The sequence below is a fragment of the Macrobrachium nipponense genome, chromosome 13 (genome assembly GCF_015104395.2).
Source record: "Macrobrachium nipponense isolate FS-2020 chromosome 13, ASM1510439v2, whole genome shotgun sequence".
NCBI lineage: Eukaryota > Metazoa > Arthropoda > Malacostraca > Decapoda > Palaemonidae > Macrobrachium > Macrobrachium nipponense.
Genome location: NC_087206.1, coordinates 29,706,250 through 29,727,916, shown reverse-complemented (window position 1 = coordinate 29,727,916; position 21,667 = coordinate 29,706,250). Strand labels below are relative to the sequence as shown.

Genomic DNA, 21,667 nt, shown 5'->3' with positions numbered 1-21,667 from the left:
CAAGGAAATATGAAATAAAACAACAGAGTAAGTTTGATGAGTGAGAAAATAAACAACCGTATAAACAGATTCTCTCTCTCTCTCTCTCTCTCTCTCTCTCTCTCTCTCTCTCTCTCTCTACTCTCTCTCTCTCTCTCCTCTCTCACACAAAATAATAGATAGGAAACAATGACTGAATATTGCTTGAATGCAATATGGCAAAGTTTTGACTTGACTGAAGTGTGGAGTGACTTTGACACCGACTTACAAGTTATTCCTGGTCATCTCACAGCCATGGATAGACATCAACTTCACAGCCATTCTAAGAAAGGGCAATCATATACAAAATAAATAGGTATGGAAAATGCAAAATGCGGGCCTATGTTATCCCATAAAAAAGCTCTCGCTTGGACAGCTGTAAGATTTAGGAGGGAGGGAGAGAGAGAGAGAGCAGGACCGAATAGGAAGGAGATTAAAATACCTGGGAATGAAAAACCCTTATAATCTTATAATTATAGCCTCAGAGCTTGTCTCAAGGACATTCAAAGGTCTGTCACGCAGGGGCAGTTGTTGTTTTTGTAAAATTGGCATAAGGGCAGATCTTTAAAAGCCACGCCAGAGAGCTCGCCACGGTAACAAGACAATACCTTCCATATGAATTGATGCTCTACTCCATAAAATGTTTAAGGTTTTTAGAGCTTTTTGGTTTTTAGGATTTCGGATACAGGATTATGTGTGCATAGTTGGAAAAAAATTGTTTGTCAGTTGCGTGGGCTATGAAGGGTGTGATCAATGACCACCTGGTTAACACTAATGGATTAGCAGTCCTCCAGAGAATACAGAGATGCCTAATCTTGTTTAGTAGGCCTATGTTTCTGCCAGAACTGTAAATCAGCTGGTATAAATAGCTCAGAAGTGCAAGCAGTAAAACAGTAGCACCTTGGCCCACAGAGTGAATAGGACCATGGAGAAAAGATCAGCACGGAAGTATACTGCTAAATTTAAGCTGAAAGTTGTAGCTGAAGCTGAAAAAACAAACAATGTTCAAGCTGGTAAGCGGTTTGGCGTCGGGGACAGCTGTGTCCGAAGCTGGAAAAACAAAAGGAAAATTTAATGGTAACTCCATTTTATAAGTGTGCAAATCGCAGATCCAAATGTAAATGGCTGCATTTAGAAGACAAAGTGGCAAAGTGGGTGTCCAAAAACCGAGAAAATGGTTTTCTTATGACACGATGTAATATAAGACTGCATGCAATTCGAGAAGCAAGAAAAATGGGCATTCCCGAGTTTATACCAAGTGCAGGATGGTGTACTCGGTTTATGAAAAGACAGAACTTTGTCCTAAGAAGGAAAACCAAAATAGCATAAAAACTACCCATAGAACTGGAAGAAAAAATCAATAATTTCCTCAAATTTGTAATCAAGCACCGCCAAGCTAATAATTACAAATGATCATGTATCGGTAACATGGATGAATCTCCGCTTACCTTCGACATGCTGTCAAACTCGACTGTAAATAAAATAGGAGGGAAAAGTATTTTAATCAAAACTACTGGTCATGAAAGGACACACTTTACTGTTGTTTTAATGTGTATGGCAGATGGGACGAAACTTCCCCCCATGGTTATCTTTAAACGGAAATTGTGGCCTAAAGAAAAATTCCCAAACGGTATCATTGTCCACGTTCATGAAAAAGGATGGATGAATGATGATGGCTGCAAGACTTGGTTAAAGAGAGTTTGGGCATCAAGGCCTGGTGGTTAACGGAAAGAAAAAAGTTTATTGGTTTGGGACATGTTTAGGTAACATCAAGAGAACTCGGTTTTAAAAGGTGTTCGAGATACAAACACAGATATAGCTGTTATTCCCGGTGGTTTGACTAGCGTTTGTCAACCTCTCAACGTATCAATTAATAAGCGTTTTAAAGACAACATCAGGAAGAAGTGGGATGAATGGATGTTGGAAGGGGAGAAAGCATTTACTAAAGGAGGGAGGATGAAAGCTCAAGATTTGCCTTTGCTATGTTTGTGGGTTAAAGAATCCTCGGCAGAAATCAATAAAAATGTGATAATTAAAGCATTTAAAAAATGTGGAATATCAAATGCTTTAGATGGAAGTGAGGACGATGTCCTATACGAAGATGCAGTAGATGAAGATGAAATTATCAAAGATCTGGAAGATGACGAATATGATGACTGCCCTGATAACGAAGAATTCAGAGCCTTATTTGAAGATACGGACACGGAGAGCGACTTCGGAGGGTTTTAGTTTATTAATTTTATGCATTTTTTACTTTACTAAATTTTCACTTACCTGTGTATCCTAAAATAAAAATAATACTTCAAAAAGTAAAAAAATCCTTCAGTATTGTGCCTTAATCAACGGATTTGGAAATTATAGATGATTAGTCTAGAACAGTTAAACATGTTGTATAAACCAAAATAATGCAAATAGTGCACGATCGCTCCTTTGTATTTTAAAATACAATAGTAATATGAGAATAAATACAATATTATTGGATATAGTGAAGTACAAGTAAAGCATAACTTTTTAAAAGATCTACTGTTTTCCTCCGGTAGTAACTATCGCAACCGGCCAATTTTGGAAAGCATAGACGGTACGCTAATTTTATACTACGTGCATGATGTGACTCTTTTAAAATTAGCTTCAAAATTAGGTTTCAAAAGTCGCATAATATGTGAGTACAGTGGTCCCCCCATATTCGCGGGGGATGCGTAACAGACACCGCCGTGAATAGTTAGAACCTGTGAATGTTTGGAGCCCCTATAAAAATGCTAAATACAGCCTTATTTTGTTGGTTAAAACTCAAGAAAAACCACTAAAAATTTTCATACTTGATTTTTTCAATAGTTTTATCACAAAAAGTGCATTTTATGATGAAATTGATAAAAAAAAACTAGGAATTTGTGGATATTTCTTAAAGAAAAATACTGCAAACGCGCAAATTTTCCGCAAATAATGCAGGGAAACGTTCCCGAGAGAAATCCGCAAATGTGAGTCCGCGAATCCGGAGAATGCGAATACGGGGGCCCACTGTATATACAGTAATTTGGTGCTTTATAATAATAACTCAGACTACACTTTTTCAAATATGAAATTAGGCAGTGCCTACATTTACAGTAAAAAAATGACAAATTATCTAAGACAATTTGTATTTTTCATAGCTAAAAACCTGAGGTCTTAACAATAGTATAATTTCTAGCGCCTAGCTGAGTCTGGCTAAAAAACAGATGAAAGCAAGGATCTTGTGATATCTGGCAACACATGCATAGATCGGGTGAAGAGTGGTCATGAACCACAACCTACGCCACCACGTCAGTATTTCCCAACTCAAGATGTCTTAACACACAGAGGGGGGGCTAGAGGCGGGCAGTATGCATAATGTTAAGACCTCAGGTTTGTAGCTATGAAAAATACAAATTGTCTTAGAAAATTTGTCATTTGTTCATAAGAGAACAAGCCTTCAGTCTTAACAATAGGATAGACTCATACTTGGATTGAGGTACAAGACATCCTAAACTGGCTGAGGGACTACCCACCAGTCCAGCTTCCATAAAAAATGACTTCTGGAGAGGGACTGAAGCCCATTGAGAAGCTAGATAAATTGATATCTAACCACTCAGACCCGAGTGATGTACAATGATATATGGGAGAATCATTGTATAGGGAACCAGAGACACTTTTAACTGTCCAATAGCAAACCAATACACCAGGGTTTGTACTACTCCAACTCCTCCTTGCCAAGGAGTGGAGCATATGCTACCGAATAGAGGGTTTGACATTTCTATATTAAGCGACCACACTATCAGTATGACTACCTTACTCACCTGTATCAGACCAGTCCAGCAAATGACATGTCTATTCCTTAACCCGCCAGAAGGAAGAAGGAAAGGTACAAGAGAAAGAAGGAGACCAGCCAACTCACTCATTCTCTCGCCCACACAATCAACTTAGGCAAGATACAAAAGTGCCCTGTTAAGGGGGCCGGCCGGAACCCTTATACAGTATATGGGGGTATAGGGTGAAAAATGCAGTCATGAAAAAATTCATGGAGCTTCATATGGCAATTGAGAATACGTATACGAAATATTTCGTCAAAATTCCTCTTACTTTCGTAGTTACAGGGTAATTAGTAAACATAACTCAATAAGCCTAAAACATTCATCCGTACAAGAAAATGCAATATTTCTTCTGTTATCGTAAATTTTGATAATTATTGTCAAAGAAATTGTGAGAAATGGCATCTGTAGTGATTCCATGAGTAGCGGAGGGGAGTACGAGAGTATCCCATGATTTAGTGCGAGCAGAGACTTCAAGTAGCCTACACGTTCAAGTTTCTTCTCCGACATTCGCTTGCTTTTACACGTGTTTATCTATGTTTCGGCAAGGATTTCATCATGCCAATGAGGAAAAGACAAGGAAAACATCTCGCTAACATAATGATGAAGAAAATTCGCTCTAATATGATTACATAATATAATATATGCGATATTAGCGTAGTTAGTGGAGAGAGAGAGGGAGGGTTGCGTAGTAAGTAAACGCCCCCGTCTTGCCTGAAGCACACGTCACTGTCCCCCAGGCTACGATCTTTGAGCAAAGGGATCATCACTTATGATAAATAACATAGTTTTGGTTTATTAATACCCAAAAAGGAATATGAAATTCATAATAATCATGATTTATTAACATTGTCTTTGTAAAAAGAGAGTACAACTTTGAATTTCACCTCTTGACATTCTCTTGCATTTACGTTTGCTGATCTTTGTTTCGGCAAGAATTTCATCATGCCACAACAGAAAATACTAGGAAAACATCTAGCTAACATACAGAAGAAGAAAATTTGCTGTAATAAGCCGAGTTAGTGAAGGAGAGAGAGAGAGTTGCGTAGGAAGGAGTGCCCTGTCTTGCTTGACGCAGTGCCCCAAGCTACGATATATGAGCAAAGGGATCATCACTTATGATTAAATTATGATAGATAAAAGTTTTGGTTTATTAATACACAAAAAAGAAATATACATTCATAATAATAATTATTTATTAATATTGTCGTTATGAAAATACGAAGAAAAACTTTGAATGCCCTTATCTCAAAACTATAGTTATTGACCTTCAAAATCTATCTTCTCACTTAGTTTTAAAGCTATAACAATGGAATTTGGTATAAAACTCAGAAAGACATTATAAAACAATCAAATTAAGCCCTTATTTCCAATTTTTGTTTTGTCTTTTTTTTTTTTTTTTAAAATTTTTTTTTTTTTTTTTAAAATTTTGTTTTCCTAATTTATATGGGTTATTTTTTTACCATAATGAAAAATTCATATCTAGCAAAAAATTACTTAAAAAAAATCTCCTCATTCAATTGGAGGTCTACATCAGGTCTATATATGGTAGTAATCCCAGGTCTTAATATTAAATATCAAGGGAGGAGATAGAATTTGAAAAATGGTTATTTTTGGGATAAATCGCCCTGGCGTCACAAAACTGAAGGTCAGAGGCAAAAATCATATGCGGTTTGGAGATGTCCCAAGTCACCTTATTAAGTGGTATGAATATCAAAGTCCTGTCCTTAAAGAATGGCATAAGCCGGCCGGCCCCCTTAAGGGAAACTATGAGTTACACAACCTGTTGGGTAGCCACCACAGGACCCAAGGAAAACATGTCCGCAGATCTGTGGGCAACATCCTGAAGATAAAAAGAGGTGAACGTGGACTGGCGTAACCAAATACCAGCGCTCAGCACTCTATGTACAGCCAAGTTCTTTTTGAAAGTCAGAGAGGGACCAATACTCCTAACGTCATGCACTCTAGCCTTCACAGATGTGGTGGTGGAATCATCAAGTGTCAAGTATGCCTGTCTGATGGCTTCCTGTATCCAAAATGAGATAGTATTCTTAGACGTCTCTTTCTTTGTACGGCCTGTGCTAACAAAAAGTCTGTGGTAGCCTGGTCTAAGGTACTGAGTCCTTTTAAGATGGCAATGGAGGGCCTGCACAGGGCACAACAAAAGCTCTTGAGCATCACCACCCACAAAATCATTCAGTGATGGAATGGAAAATGAAGTGAACCTGTCATCGTGCACAGAGGGATTTTGGGTCTTGGCCACAAATCTGGGACAAATTCGAAGGACACTGACCCCCAACCCCTGGTGTGCTTCACCTCACAGCTCAGACCGTGGAGCTCACCTACCCTCTTGGAAGATGCCAAGGCCAGAGGGAAAACTGTCTTGAGCGTCAAGTTCCTGTCAGATGAGTGACGCAAGGGCTTATATGGACTCTTAGTGAAGCTCTTGAGAACCAAGGAAACATCCCATGTTGGAGGCTTGAGCTCCTTAGGAGAACTCGACTGCTCAAACCCCTTAACTGGCAAGGAAAGTTCCCAAGAGGAGGAGATGTCGATACCTCCAAAGTGTAACAACAAACTCAAGGCCACCCTGTAGCCTCTAATGGCAGAAAAGGACAAATGTTTCTCATCACTGAGGAAGGTTAAAAAGTCTGCTAGTATTTACTGAATAGAGGTTGCGAGTGGAGAAAAAACCTGTTTACGACACCAATCACAATAGATCGCCATTTGCATTGGTAAACCAAGGAGGTTGACTTTCTGAGACTGCTGGACATATGCCCTGCTGTTCTCTGAGAAAAGCCTCTCGCTCGGAGGAGATACTTGATAGCCTCCAACCATGAAGAGACAGGGATTCTACTGACTGGTGGAACCTTTCTGCATGGGGCTGACACAGGAGATGTTGCCAAGGGGGAATCTCCCTCGGAACCTCTGACAACGATGACAGCAGATATGGGAACCATTCTGCCTGAGGCCACAGAGGGGCTACCAAAATCATCCTGAGACCCTGTGAACTCATTAGCCTGTACAGAACTTGACAGATCAAACAAACAGGAGGGAAGCATACACCTCCAGGTTGCCCCAGGAATGTTGGAATGCGTCCTCTGCTAATGCTAAAGGATCTGGGACCACTGAACAGAATATCTCCAGCTTCCTGTTGAAGCGAGTCACAAAAAGGTCCAGTATGGGTCTCCACCAAACATGGAAGAGCTTGTCTGCTACCACTTGATGAAGGGACCACTCTGTGACTAGGATCTGATCCCGAAGACTGAGTTTGTCTGTGACCACATTCCGTTTGTCTGGGATATATCTGGCTGAGAGCTCTACCGAATCGCTGACTGCCCACTAGTGAACCTAAATGGTCAAGGCGTGAAGTTGACGAGAAACCAGTCCTCCCTGCTTGTTCACATACGCTACCACCATGGTGTTGTCTGACATGAGAACGACAGAATGACCTTCTACCTTCACCCGAAACTCCTTCAGACCCAGGAAAGCTGCCTTCAACTCAAAGACGTTGATATGTTGCTGCTTGTCCTCCAAACTCCAAACACCTGAAGCGATGAGGCCGCCTAAATGAGGCCTCCAACCTGCGAGGGAGGTGTCTGAGAACAGAAGGAAGTCTGGTGGAAGAGAACGCAGAGGGACACCCTTTGAAAGATTCTGGTTGTCCAACCACCAATGATGTCTTCTCTCACTTCCAAAGACAGAGGAACCTTTAACAGGGGCGAGTCCCTTGCCGGAGACCAGAATTCTCCCAGTCTCCATTGCAGAGACCAAAGATGAAGACGCCCATGAGGGACCAACTTCTCCAAGGAAGACAACACTCCCAGAAGAACCTGCCACTGATGAGCTGATTGATGTGGTTCCGACAGAAAGTCGTGTGCCACCACCTGCAACTTCTCCAATCTCTGATCTGACGGGAAACCTTTTGCCACTGTCGTATTGATGACCATGCCCAATTAGAGAATCCTTTGACTGGGTACGAGGTTTGACTTTTCCTGGTTGACTACAATGCCCACTTCCAGACAGAACCGAAGTAGATGATCCCTGTCCTGCAGCAGCTTCTCCCTGGAAACGGCCAAGACCAACCAATCGTTGAGGTACCTCAGGAAACAGATCCCCTGAGCATGGGCCCAACTTGACACACGAGGGAAGACTCTTGTGAACGCTTGAGGGGCTGTTGTCAGCCCGAAGCATAGGACTTTGAACTTGAAGACCTTGTCCCAAAGAGAGAAGCGAAGGAACTTCCTGGACGTCGGATGAATAGGGATTTGGAAGCAGGCATCCCTAAAGTCTATGGACAGCATGAAGTCGCCTTCCCTCACGGCTACCAACATTGAATGCAGGGTCTCCATCTTGAACCGCATCTTCCTGATGAAGTGATTAAAGGTGGATAAGTCAATCACAGGTCTCTATCCTCCCGACGACTTGGGCACCAAGATGATGTGACTGTAAAACCCCGCATACAGATGCACTACTTCCTCTGTCGCATCCTTGTCCAGCATCTTCTGCACTTCCTCCCGAAAAGCCAAGAACTTCAGAGAATCTGGAGGATATGCCTTCCTGAACTGCGGCTTGTCCGACAGAGGAGAAGAGAAGTCGAATGGCAGTAGGTACCCCACCGAAGGACATCTACCACCCACTTCTCTGCCCCATGGCTCTGCTACTTGGGCCAATTACCCGCCAGGTACCCCCCGTGGCACAGGAGAGGGAGAGGCGAACCTACCAATGGCCCCCTTTACCTCTGCCCCTTTGGCCCCTTCTTGGCTTAAAGGAGCGAGAGCGAAAGGGACGTTGATCCTCCGACCTAGGCTGGGTCGAATGGGAAGGCCCTGCCGAACTCAAATTCTTCGAAGGCCTACCAGGCGACGATCTTCTTGACTGCTGCTGGATGGGGAGGAGGAGGAACCAGACGTCTCCAAGGACGAGACTCCGACTTAGACACAGCTTGGTGCACCAGTCTGTCTTTGGTGTCAGCCCGGCGCCGGTCTATCGCATTCTCGAGCTCGGTCCAAGGAAACAAATATTGGGACTCCAACAGATCTACTTTCCTCAATGCCAGCAAGGACTCCGTGTCAACTGATCTCTCTATCCTAGACAAAGCTGCGTCTCTTCTAATTAGAAGAAAGTTAGCCCATAAATTAACACTGAGGTGAGCCATATATGAAAACGCCTTTCCTCCGGACTGCAACATACTGGCAAACGAGGATGCACTCACCAACCCTTCTGGGGACCTATCAGAAGCTATCTTGGCAATGACCATAGACCAGAAGTCCAGCCAAGAAACCATCTGCAACATGGAGGCTGCCATAGATTCCAATGCTGAGACATCTTGGGGAGACAAGGACGGAGCCACCGACCTCACCTGCTCCAAAGTCAATCCCGGTTTCAGGTGAATGATGTCTGGGTTAAGATGGCACAACATCATAAATGCAGAGTTCGTAGCATAGTACTTCCTAGGTCTCGTGAGAGGCAGGGATAGTAGCTTGGCAGAACCCCAAGAGCGAAGTGAACCATCCCGGTCTGAAACAGAGGCATTAACCTCATGCAAGACTGACTGGACATGCCCCAACAAGGGAACCTGAAGAGATGATTTGGGATCCTGCATAGTTCCCACCGAGGCTTCCAAGCTAGAAGGAGTGTAAGACGACAGAGCCTGAGTCCTACTTTCCAAATTGTTGAACCCATGAATGAGATCAACAACTTCCGAAAAGGTAGACAAAACACTGCATGTCTTCTCTCCTCCTGCTCCAGCAACGGAGATCGATGAGAAGAAGAACGTGTAGGCTCCTCTAAGACACCTTCCTCATTAAAATTAATGGAAGGATCAGCAGCTAAACAGCCTAAAACCCCAACTAACCTGTCTGGGCTGGGTCCACGTGTCGGCTCCTGAGACGAACCCACTATAACACTAGGAACATCACTATATACTCCTCCAGCAGATGACTCAGTAACATGTCCGTGAATGGTCACGGGCGTGGCAGACGTACGAATGTGAGTTGGAGAAGAATCCCGAACACTCAAGATCGAAGGAGAATCCCCCAGAGTTGAACTTTGGAAGCACCAGTGAGAGGGGCAGGCAAACACTCCTGCTCCACCAACTCCACGCTCACCACCTTCGACCTCTTGACAGGTGCCTTGAGATCCTTATGGCGACGAATAGGCCCTGGAGAAGAAGGAGCACTTGCATCATGTGCACGGACAGGGGAGGTTGCAACACACTGGCGATGTGCATGGACGGGGAAGGTTGCAACACGCTCGCGTTATGCACGGACAGGGGAGGTTGCAACATGCCCGCGATTTGATGCAGAGGACAAAGCAGCCACTGCAGGTTGCACAAGGGAAGATACACTAACACTCCAAAACACCAATATTCTCGAGAACACATCGGCATTGTTCCTACCTCATAGGCGAAGAAAGAGCAAAATCCTTAGCCTTCCAAGGCTTGATACGACAACTTGGCGTAGAGGGAGAAGAGGGAGAGGAAGACAGCACTGGATTATTATGTGATCTCTTTACAGGAGGCGGGGACGAAGCAACACAGTTTCCTTCCAGTCCTCCCAAACGATAAGGCAGCCAATTTATCATCCAAAACAGAGTCCAACCTCTTAAGCACTGCCTGGCATATAACTTCAGACTGATCTGCAAGAGAAGGCTCCGATGACATGGAAGGTGGAAGGGAGATGTAGCAAACTGGGCGGCATAGATGACGTCACGGCTGAGAGAGGCAGTGCAGAAGAGACGACTGGGAGTGATGTCACAAGTGGTGACGACGTCACGGCTTCCCCTCGGTGTGAAGGGGAACCAGACGCCACTGGCAGAGGAATACACAAAGACAGATCCCGTGACATCATCAACGGGGCTGACGCCACGGCTTCCCTCCGACTCAAAGAAGCGGCTACAGTCACTGGCGGAGCAATACAAGATGGCTGACCTTGGCTACCCACAAAGACGAGGCCAGGAGGAGGGGCTAGTGAACCTCCATAAAGTGCGCTCGCAACCCCTCCAAGTATGTACAGGGGATCCCCTAGACCGAATTGCTGCCATCTTGGACGCCTCCAACTCTGGAATAAATGAGAATGATGAAAAAGCCTCCCCCTACCCAGGAATCAAATTAACTCCCGAAGAAGAAGGGTCGACATTACAAAAATCAGCCTGTTGGCCTCCCAATACTTCCAGCGACGAATCAATGGAAGAAAAGGAAGGAGACACAGGAACAACACTACTAAGGGGGGTGAATACTTCAGGAGACAAAGCATCGGGAATAGGCAAAAAACCTTCCCAAGAAGGAAGAGTCGAAACCCTCCAATGCTCTCTCTAGCTATAAAACAACTGCTCCTTAGGTCATGCCCGGCATTCCGTGCAAGGATTAGTTATAGTGCAAAAATCAGAATGGCACCTATTACACGTGATGTTGGGATTGGTCGTCGCCGAAGCAAAAATACCAGAACACAGAAAACCTGGAATTCCGGGGCACACACGTTGACGAGGCCGAGAAGCAGAAGAAGCCGAAACATCTGCCAAACACACACACACACACACACTAAACACAAGCGAAACGGGCAAGGAACCGGGTAAAGGCCAAGAGAAGTTAACCACGACTCTCGCCCAGGCAGTTAAAGAAAAGACTGAGGCGGTGGCGTAGGTGAGTGGTCCTTGACCACTCTTCACCCGATCTACGCATGGGTAGCCAGATATCACAAGATTCCTTGCTTTGATCTGTTCTTTATTGGGATCCACATAGGCGGTAGAAATGATCCTACTATTAAGACCGAAGGTTTGTTTGCGTATGAACAATTTGTGTATTGTAATAAAAAATTCAATTAAATTTTTCCACAAATGATATTAAGCACTGGCCTACATTTACTCTACATAAATTTTGTATTTTGTAATCAAAACTCAAATTAAAATTTTTCACTTATGAAATTAAGCACTAGCTTGAATTTACAGTAAATAAATTCTGTGCCTTATAATACTGGATATATCTCTTTCAAACAAGACAGCAAAAGGCATCTGCTACTGGGCAGTGTGAAATTATGGATCATGAAATTAATAAATTTGCTAGTATCCTGAGATATGTATTTGGAATCTGGATTGGATACATTTGCATTTAAAATTTTCACTTTCACCTGGAAAGATTAACAACTGAGAAATTCTAAGAGAAAAGAAATGTGTATCCAAATAATACATGGAGCCTGAGACTGACATAAATTCAGTTACTTTACTGCTGAAATTGTAATCCAACAGCCAATGCAACCAACGGCTCACAGAGTGCTAAATTAATCGTTTGTGTGTGTTCCAAAGAATTTCACAGTGGTAATCTGAATATAGGTTTCAAAGTGTAATACATCACTTTTTCAGACAGCCATTATGAAAGCATAATCTTTCCACCCCAGATAAAACTGCAGTAATGTACAAAATATCTTGGAGCGCTAAATCCATAACAGCATATTAAACTTACCATCAACCCAGTCATTGGAATCTTCAAAGCCCACAGTTCACCCCCTAATTTGCAATTCATTTGCAGAGCAATTTTCTGAGTGACAGATCTCAATTTGGTCTCTTGACTGATAGTGCGGGAAATGATACACTGCGTTGGTATCTTGAGCTCAAGGCATGCTAATCGTTTCACAGCAGAGTAACGGTCATCACGTGAAGTAGGGAAGATTATGACAGCTATCTGCAACTACAGTTATAAAACAAAACAAACATGATTTTTAATGTTCACTTTTTGATTTTGGCATTTACATATAGTGAGAGAGAGAGAGAGAGGAGAGAGAGAGAGAGAGAGAGAGAGAGAGAGAGAGAGAGATCATACAAGTCTAAGTCAGATTTCTTTATTCAAAGAGGTGGCTCAAAAAGCTCTTTTCTAAAAATGATACTAGTCAATCTTAACAGCTTAAAATGACAATTTTTCTAAGACAATTTATATTTTTCATAGCTACAAACCTGAGGTCTTAACAATAGGATAATTTCTAGCGCCTAGCTGGATCCAGTTAAAAAACAGATGAAAGCAAAGAATCTTGTGATATCTGGCAACGCATGCATAAATCGGGTGAAGAGTGATCGAAGACCACGCACCTACGCCACCGCGTCGTCTTTCCAACTCAGGATGTCTTAACAAACAGAGGGGCAGCTAGAGGCGGGCAGTATAATGTTAAGACCTTAGGTTTGTAGCTATGAAAAATACAAATTGTCTAAGAAAACTTGTCATTTGTTCATACGCGAACAAACCTTCGGTCTTAACAATAGGATAGACTCATACTTGGAGGGAGGTACAAGACATCCTAAACCAGCTGGGTGGCCTAACCACCAGTCCAGCTCCGGAAGAAATTACTTCTGGGGGGGACTGAAGCCCGTTGAGAAGCTAGATAAATTGATATCTAAACAATCAAACCCTGAGTGACGTACAATGATATATGGGAGAATCATTGTATAGGGAACCAAAGAGAAACTTTGACTGTCCAATAGCAAACCAATACACCAGGGTTTGTTACTACTCCCAACTCCTATTTGCCAAGGAGTGGAGCATATGCTACTGAATAGAGGGTTTGATATTTGTATATTAAGCGACCACACTATCAGTATAACTACCTTACTCACCTGTACCAGACCAGTCCAGCAAATGACGTGTCTATTCCTTAACCGGCCAGAGGGATGAAGGAAAGGTACAAGAGAAAGGAGGAGACCAGCCAACTCACTCATTCTCTCACCCACACAATCATCTTAGGTAAGATACAAGTGCCCCCTTAAGGGAAACTATGAGTTACACAACCTGTTGGGCAGCCACCACAGGACCCAGGGAAAACGTGACTGCAGATGTGGGCAACATCCTTAAGATAGAAAGAGGTGAATATGGACTGGCGTAACTAAGTAGCAGCGCTCAGCACTCTATGTACAGCCAAGTTCTTTTTGAAAGCCGGAAGGACCAATACTCCTAACGTCATGCGCCCTAGTCTGCACAGACGTGGTGGCGGAATCATCAAGTGTCAAGTATGCCTGTCTGATGGCTTCCTGTATCCAAAATGATATAGTATTCTTAGACGCCTCTTTCTTCGTACGGCCTGTGCTAACAAAAAGTCTGTGGTAGCCTGGTCTAAGGTGCAGAGTCCTTTTAAGATAGCAATGCAGGGCCCGGACAGGGCACAAAAGCTCTTGAGCATCTCCACCCACAAAATCATTCAGTGAACCTGTCACTGTGCACAGAGGGATTTTGGGTCTGGGACAAATTCAAAGGACACTGACCCCCATACCCTGGTGTGCTTCACATCATAGCTCAGACCGTGGAGCTCTCCTACCCTCCTGGAAGATGCCAACGCTAGAAGGAAAACTGTCTTGAGCATCAAATTCCTGTCAGATGAGTGACGCAAGGGCTCATGGGACTCTCAGTGAAGCTCTTGAGAACAAAGGAAACATCCCACGTTGGAGACATGAGCTCCTTAGGAGAACTTGACTACTCAAACCCCTTAACTGGCAAGGAAAGTTCCCAGGACGAGGAGATGTTGATACCTTTAAGGAGTAACAACAAACTCAAGGCCCGCCCTGTAGCCTCTAATGGCAGACATGGACAAACATTTTTCGTCTCTGAGGAAGGTTAAAAAGACTACTACTCGCTGAATAGAGGTTGTGAGTGGAGAAAAACCCTGTTTACGACACCAATCACAGTAGATTGACCATTTGCACTGGTAAACCAAGGAGGTCGACTTTCTGAGACTGCTGGACATATACCCTGCTGTTCTCTGAGAAAAGCCTCTCGCTCAGAGGAGATACTTGATAGCCTCCAACCATGAAGAGACAGGGATTCTACTGACTGGTGGAACCTTTCTGCATGGGGCTGACACAGGAGATGTTGCCAAGGGGGAATTTCCTTCGGAACCTCTGACAACAACGGCAGCAGATCTGGGACCATTCTGCCTGAGGCCACAGAGGGGCTACCAAAGTCATCCCTGTGAACTCATTAGCCTGTTCAGAACTTGACAGATCAAACAAAACAGAGGGAAGGCATACACCTCCAGGTTGTCCCAGGAATGTTGGAATGCGTCCTCTGCTTACGCTAAAGGACCTGGGACCACTGAACAGAATATCTCCAGCTTCCTGTTGAAGCGAGTCGCAAAAAGGTCCAGTATGGGTCTCCCCCAAACATGGAAGAGCTCGTCTGCTACCACTTGATGAAGGGACCACTCTGTGCCTAGGATCTGATCCTGACGACCGAGTTTCTCTGTGACCACATCCCGTTTGCCTAGGATATACCTGGCTGAGAGCTCTACCAAAATGCTGACCGCCCACTGGTGAACCTCAAAGGTCAAGGCGTAAGGATGAGGAGAAACCAGGCCTCCCTGCTTGTTCACATAGGCTACCACCATGGTGTTGTCCAACATGAGAACGACAAAATGACCCTCTACCTTCTCCCGAAACTCCTTCAGACCCAGCATGGCTGCCAGCAACTCCAAGACGTTTGATTTGTTGCTGTGTATCCTCCAAACTCTAAACACCTGATGCAATGAGGCCGCCCCAACCTGCGAGGAAAAATAGACAAGAAAAGACAAAATCTGCAACCTTTTGAAAAGAGGGAATTGCAGATTTGGAGAAAGATGTTACTACAACATCCTAAGATTATCAAAACTATGAAATATATGGTAAATGTGCATACTTAGATGGATATGGGGATGATTGCAGAGATCTGCATCCAAAAATATGTAAAAACCTAAAAGAAGGAAAAGGATGTAAGTTCGACAAAAAATGCAAATATATGCCACCCTGTAAGCCATGAATCATAATCAAATAAATAACCAACCAAGTAATAAAATCCAAAATAAGAAAAGAAACAAATAAAGAGAGAAATCAAGAAATATCAGGTAAAAGAGAAAAGCAAACCACCAATGAGATATGCAGAGGTGTAGCAAAAAATTTCAAAGCATCAGCTCCGAAATTCTACTCAAGAGATAATAACTGTATTTATTATGCAAGAGGATATTGCAGAAAGCGGAGAAAATTGCAGATTCAGACACAAAATGAATAATTATGATGAAGGAAGATCAAATATTATGGAAAAGTTGGATTTTTTAATGTCAGAATTTCTGGAAATAAAAAAAAAAAAAGAACAACATACCAGAACAGGAAAGAGACATGGGAAAATCCTTATTACTACCATTATTAAATGAAGAGAAAACACGCAAACCATCATAGTGATGAATGCGCAGGGTTTCAGTTACGAGTAACTCAAAAAGAAAAATAGAGTACTTAGAAGAACTAACCCAAAAATGAAAGAAAATAGATATAATGAATATAAGTGAAACCTGGTATTCCCAAGAGACTGGGAATGATGATCAAATAAAAGGGTTCCAAACTTATAGATCAGATAGAAAAAATAGGAATCAAGGGGAACCGCAAATATATGGGTAAAGACAAAAAACAAGGAAAAATATATGAGAAATATAGTAACTCAGAATGTGAACTAATAGCGGTAGAATTTGAATCTGAAAATTGATGAACATAGTAATATATAGACCTCCTAATACTAAAGAGTTTGACTTAATAATTGAAAAATTGGATGATATATGTAGAAATCACAAGGACTGGACTATTCTTCCTATCTGGTGACTTCAACTTTCCTTTCGTAGAATGGAAAGAACGAATAGGAGATTGTGGTGGTTGTACTTATACATATAAAAAAGAGAGTAATAGTAGTGCAGAAGATAAGAGGCAATTTGAAAAGCTATTAGATATGCTACTAGAATACAACATTCAACAAATAAATCACCTGCCAACAAGAAAGGAAAATACTTTAGACCTAGTATTTGTGAACGAGATGAATTATGTTAAAGAAATAATAGTTTATAATGCGAGTATTTCAGACCATAATGTCATAGAATTAACAGTTCATTCCAAAGCAAGTGAAAATAGAGATAAGCAAGAAATGAAAAAGTGGGAAGGATATGGAAAATACAACTTCTACAGTAAAAATATAAAATGGTCAGAAATTAATGAAGAATTAAACAAAGATTGGGTATAACATTTTCGTAGTGATGACATAAGGGTAAATACGGAGATATTATATAAAATATTGAGAAAATAGTGGAAAAATATATACCGAAGAAGAAAAGTAAACATCATTCCATGCATACCAAGAGACAGAAGGATCTTGTTCCAGAAAATCAGAAAGTGGAAAAAAGGTCTTGCCAAAGAAAAAAATGCATGGAAAGTTATAGAACTAAAAAGTAAGATAGAAAATGCAGAACAAAAGATTATACAATCAAAAGAAAATGAAAAACGGGACTTGGAAGAAAAACCCTATTAAATATCAAGCAAAACCCCAAACTATTTATACTCATATGCGAAGAAGATGAATAAAAGAAGAATAGAAATAGGCCCTCTGAGAATTGAAGGGAGATTAACGAATGAAAAAAAAGGAATTTGCAACATACTGGCAGAACGATATAAGAGAGAATTCACCCTAGCCCCTAGATAATGAAGATAATGATATAGAAGTAAGGGAAGAAAAATAGTGAATATTTAACTGACATAGAAATTAATGAAGCTGATATTGTGCAGGCAATTAATGAAATTAAAAATGGAGCTGCTGCAGGGCCGGATGGAGTCCCCTGCTATTTTGTTAAAGAAAGTAGTTCATTCTATCGCAAAAGCCACTTGCAATATTATTAAGACAAAGTGTAGATACAGGCAAGATTTATGATGAGCACAAATTAGCATATATCACCCCTACTTTCAAAAGTGGATCAAGACTAGAGGTCAAGTAATTATAGGCCTGTGAGTCTAACATCACATATTATGAAAGTGTATGAAAGGGTAATGAAGAAAATATTATGAAACACATTTAATAAAAAATAATTTGTTTAATATAGGACACACGGTTTCGTACCCGGAAAAAGTACACAAACCCACTGGTTAGTCCACCGTGAGAACATATTCAAAAATATGAAAAGCGGAAATGAAACAGATGTGGTTTATCTAGACTTTGCAAAAGCTTTTGACAAAGTAGACCATAATATATTAGCAAAGAAAATTAGAAAACACAATATCGTAGATAAAGTAGGAAGATGGTTAAAAGAATTTTTACACAACGAAAAACAGATAGTTATTGCAAACGATAGAAATCGGATGAAACCAAGGTAATATCCGGTGTGCCACAAGGTACGGTGCTAGCTGCAATATTGTTTGTTATATGATTGAAGACATAGACAGTAATGTTAAGGATTCGGTAGTGAGTAGTTTCGCTGATGACACAAGAATAAGTAGAGAAATTACTTGTGATGAAGATAGGAACGCTCTACAAAGAGACCTTAACAAAGTATATGATTGGGCAGAGGTAAATAGGATGGTATTTAACTCTGATAAATTTGAATCAATAAATTATGGAGACAGAGAAGGAAAGCTATATGCATATAGGGACCTAATAATGAGACAATCACAAATAAGGAAGCAGTTAAAGACCTTGGTGTGATGATGAATATAGAACATGTTTATGCAATGATCAAATAGCAATTCTGTTGGCAAAATGTAAAGCAAAAATGGGAATTGTTTTACGGCACTTCAAAACAAGAAAAGCTGAACACATGATTATGCTTTATAAAACATATGTTCGTAGTCCACTTGAATATTGCAATATGATATGGTACCCACACTATCAAAAGGATATTGCACAAATAGAGAGTGTACAAAGGTCCTTTACACCAGCTAGAATAGAAGAAGTTAAGGACCTAGACTACTGGGAAAGACTACAATCCTTAAAATTATATAGTCTAGAAAGGAGAGAAGAGAACGCTACATGATAATTCAGGCATGGAAACAGATAGAAGGAATAACAGAAAATATCATGGAACTAAAATATCATAAAGAGGCAAGCAGAGGTAGATTAATAGTGCCCAAACTATACCAGGAAAAATAAGGAAAGCACAAGACATTAATCCACTACGCACCAGCATCGATAATGCAGCGTCTATTCAATGCTTGCCAGCTCATCTGAGGAATATATCAGGAGTGAGCGTAGATGTGTTTAAGAATAAGCTCGACAAAATATCTAAACTGCATCCCAGACCATCCAAGATTGGAAGATGCAAAAATATACCGGAAGATGTACTAGCAACTCTCTGGTAGACATTAGAGGCGCCTCACACTGAGGGACCTGGGGGCAACCCGAACGAACTGTGAGGTCTGTGAGGTGAGGTGAGGTGAGGGAGGTGTCCCTGAGAACAGAAGGAAGTCTGGTGGAGAGAACGCAGAGGGACACCCTTTGAAAGATTCTGGTTGTCCAACCACCAACGATGTCTTCTCTCACTTCCAGAGACAGAGGAACCTTTAGCCAGGGTGAGTCCCCCGCCAGAGACCAGAATTCTCCCAGTCTTCATTGCAGAGACCAAGATGAAGACACCCATGAGGGAACGGAAGGCTTCTCCAGGGAAGACACTCCCAGAAGAACCTGCCACTGATGAGTGACTGATCTGGTTTCACAGGAAGTCTCGTTCCACTACTCACAACTTCTCCACTCTCTGATCTGATGGAAAAACTTATGCAACTATTGTATCGATGACCATGCCCAGGTGAGAACCCTTTGACTGGGTAGAGTTTTTGACTTTTCCTGGTTGACTACGATGCCCACTTCCAGACAGATCTCTGTCCTGCAGCATCTTTTCCCTGGAAACTGCCAAGACCAACCAATCGTTGAGGTACCTCAGGAAACAGATCCCCTGAGCATGGGCCCAACTTGACATGAGAGAGAAGACCCTTGTGAACACTTGAGGGGCTGTTGTCAGCCCAAAGCATAGGACTTTGGGAACTCGAAGACCTTGTCCCCAAGAGAAGCGAAGGAAACTTCTTGGACATCGGATGAATAAGGATTTGGAAGTATGCGTCCCTTAAGTCTATCGACAGCATGAAGTCGCCTTCCCTCACGGCTACCAACACTGAACGCGGGGTCTCCATCCTGAACCGTGTCTTTCCTGATGTAGTGATTCAAGATGGATAAGTCAATCACAGGTCTCCATCCTCCCGACGCCTTGGGCACCAAGATGATGTGACTGTAAAACCCCAAAGACGGACGCACCACTTCCTCTATCACATTCTTGTCCAGCATCTTCTGCACTTCTTCCCGAAGAGATAAGAACTTTAGAGAAGCTGGAGGATATGCTTTCCTGAGCTGCGGCTTGTCCGACAGAGGAGGAGAGAAGTCAAATGGCAGTAGGTACCCTTCCCGAAGGACATCTACCACCCACTTCTCCGCCCCATAACTCTACCACTTAGGCCCCTTTTTGGCTTAACCCTCTTACGCCGACTGGACGTATTTTACGTCGACATTTTTTGTCTCCCATGTGCCGACTGGACGTATTTTACGTCGACTTACAAAAGTTTTTTTTAAAATTCGCGGAAAAATACTTATAGGCCTACCAGCCTAAAACTTTTGAATCACGCGCCTTGGGGGATGCTGAGAGTTCACGGATCAAGGTGCTGTTTTGTTTACAATTGTTACGCAGGCGCGCAAGCGCGAATTTCTTTCTTGCCGCACTAAAAAGTATCTGTGACACATCTCAGAAATTATTTTCGTCACTTGACATAATTTTTGTACCATTGTAAATTAGCCGTTACATGAAGTATTATATATGAAAATGTGCGCATTTTTATGTAGAATACAACAATAAAATACTCATGATTGTAGCTTTTATCAGTTTTGAGATATTTTCATATAAATAATGATAAGTGCCAAAATTTCAACCTTCAGTCAAGTTTGACTCTACAGAAATGGTCGAAAAATGCAATTGTAAGCTAAAACTCTTATATTTTAGTAATATTCAATCATTTACCTTAATTTTGCAACTAATTGGAAGTCTCTAGCACAATATTTCGATTTATATTGAATTTATGAAAAAACATTTTCCTTACGTCCGTGCGGTAACTTCCGAAAAAAATCATACATGCGATTGTGGTAATGTTTGCACCATTTTAAAATTAGCCGTTGATATAAGTTTTATATATGAAATGTGTGCAATTTCATGCACAATACAACTAAAAACAACCCATGGTTGTAGCTTTTATCACTTTTGAGATATTTTCATATAAATAACGATAATTGCCAAAATTTCAACCTTCCGTCAAATTTATTACTACTGAAACGGTCGAAAAACGCAATTGTAAGCTAAAACGCTTATATTCTAGTAATATTCAAGCATTTAACTTCATTTTGCAACAAATTGGAAGTCTCTAGCACAATATTTCGATTTATGGTGAATTTATGAAAAAAATAACATTTTCTTTACGTCCGCGCGGTAACTCTCTTCGAAAAAATCATATTGTGCGATTGTGGTAATGTTTGCACCATTTTAATTAGCCGTTACATAAAGTTTTATATATGCAAAATGTCGCAATTTCATGCACAATACAACTAAAACAACCCATGGTTGTAGCTTTTATCAGTTTTGAGATATTTTCATATAAATAACGATAATTGCCAAAATTTCAACTTCGGTCGGTAACTTTTTTACTCTACCGAAATGGTCGAAAAATGCAATTGTAAGCTAAAAACGCTTATATTCTAGTAATTATTCAAGCATTTAACTTCATTTTGCAACAAATTGGAAGTCTAGCACAATATTTCGATTTATGGTGAATTTATGAAAAAAATAACAACTTTTCTTTACGTCCGCGCGGTAACTCTTCCGAAAAAATCATATGTGCGATTGTGGTAATGTTTGCAACCATTTTAAATTAGCCGTTACATAAAGTTTTTATACATGAAAATGTGCGCAATTTCATGTAGAATACAACAAAAAATAATTGAAATATTTGCATATTAATCACGATAATAGAACAAAAAAAAAAAA

At 41.4% G+C, this 21,667-nt stretch overlaps 1 protein-coding gene across 2 annotated transcripts in view; it reads right to left on the bottom strand.

Moving 5' to 3' along the window:
• Positions 1 to 21,667, bottom strand: part of LOC135225711 (protein argonaute-3-like) — a 470,090-nt gene that overhangs the window by 192,238 nt on the left and 256,185 nt on the right. For both annotated transcript variants that reach the window (XM_064265079.1, XM_064265078.1), the window contains exon 13: positions 12,298 to 12,522. In XM_064265079.1, coding sequence (XP_064121149.1) covers positions 12,298 to 12,522 — 225 coding nt within the window. The remainder of the gene's footprint in view (positions 1 to 12,297; positions 12,523 to 21,667) is intronic.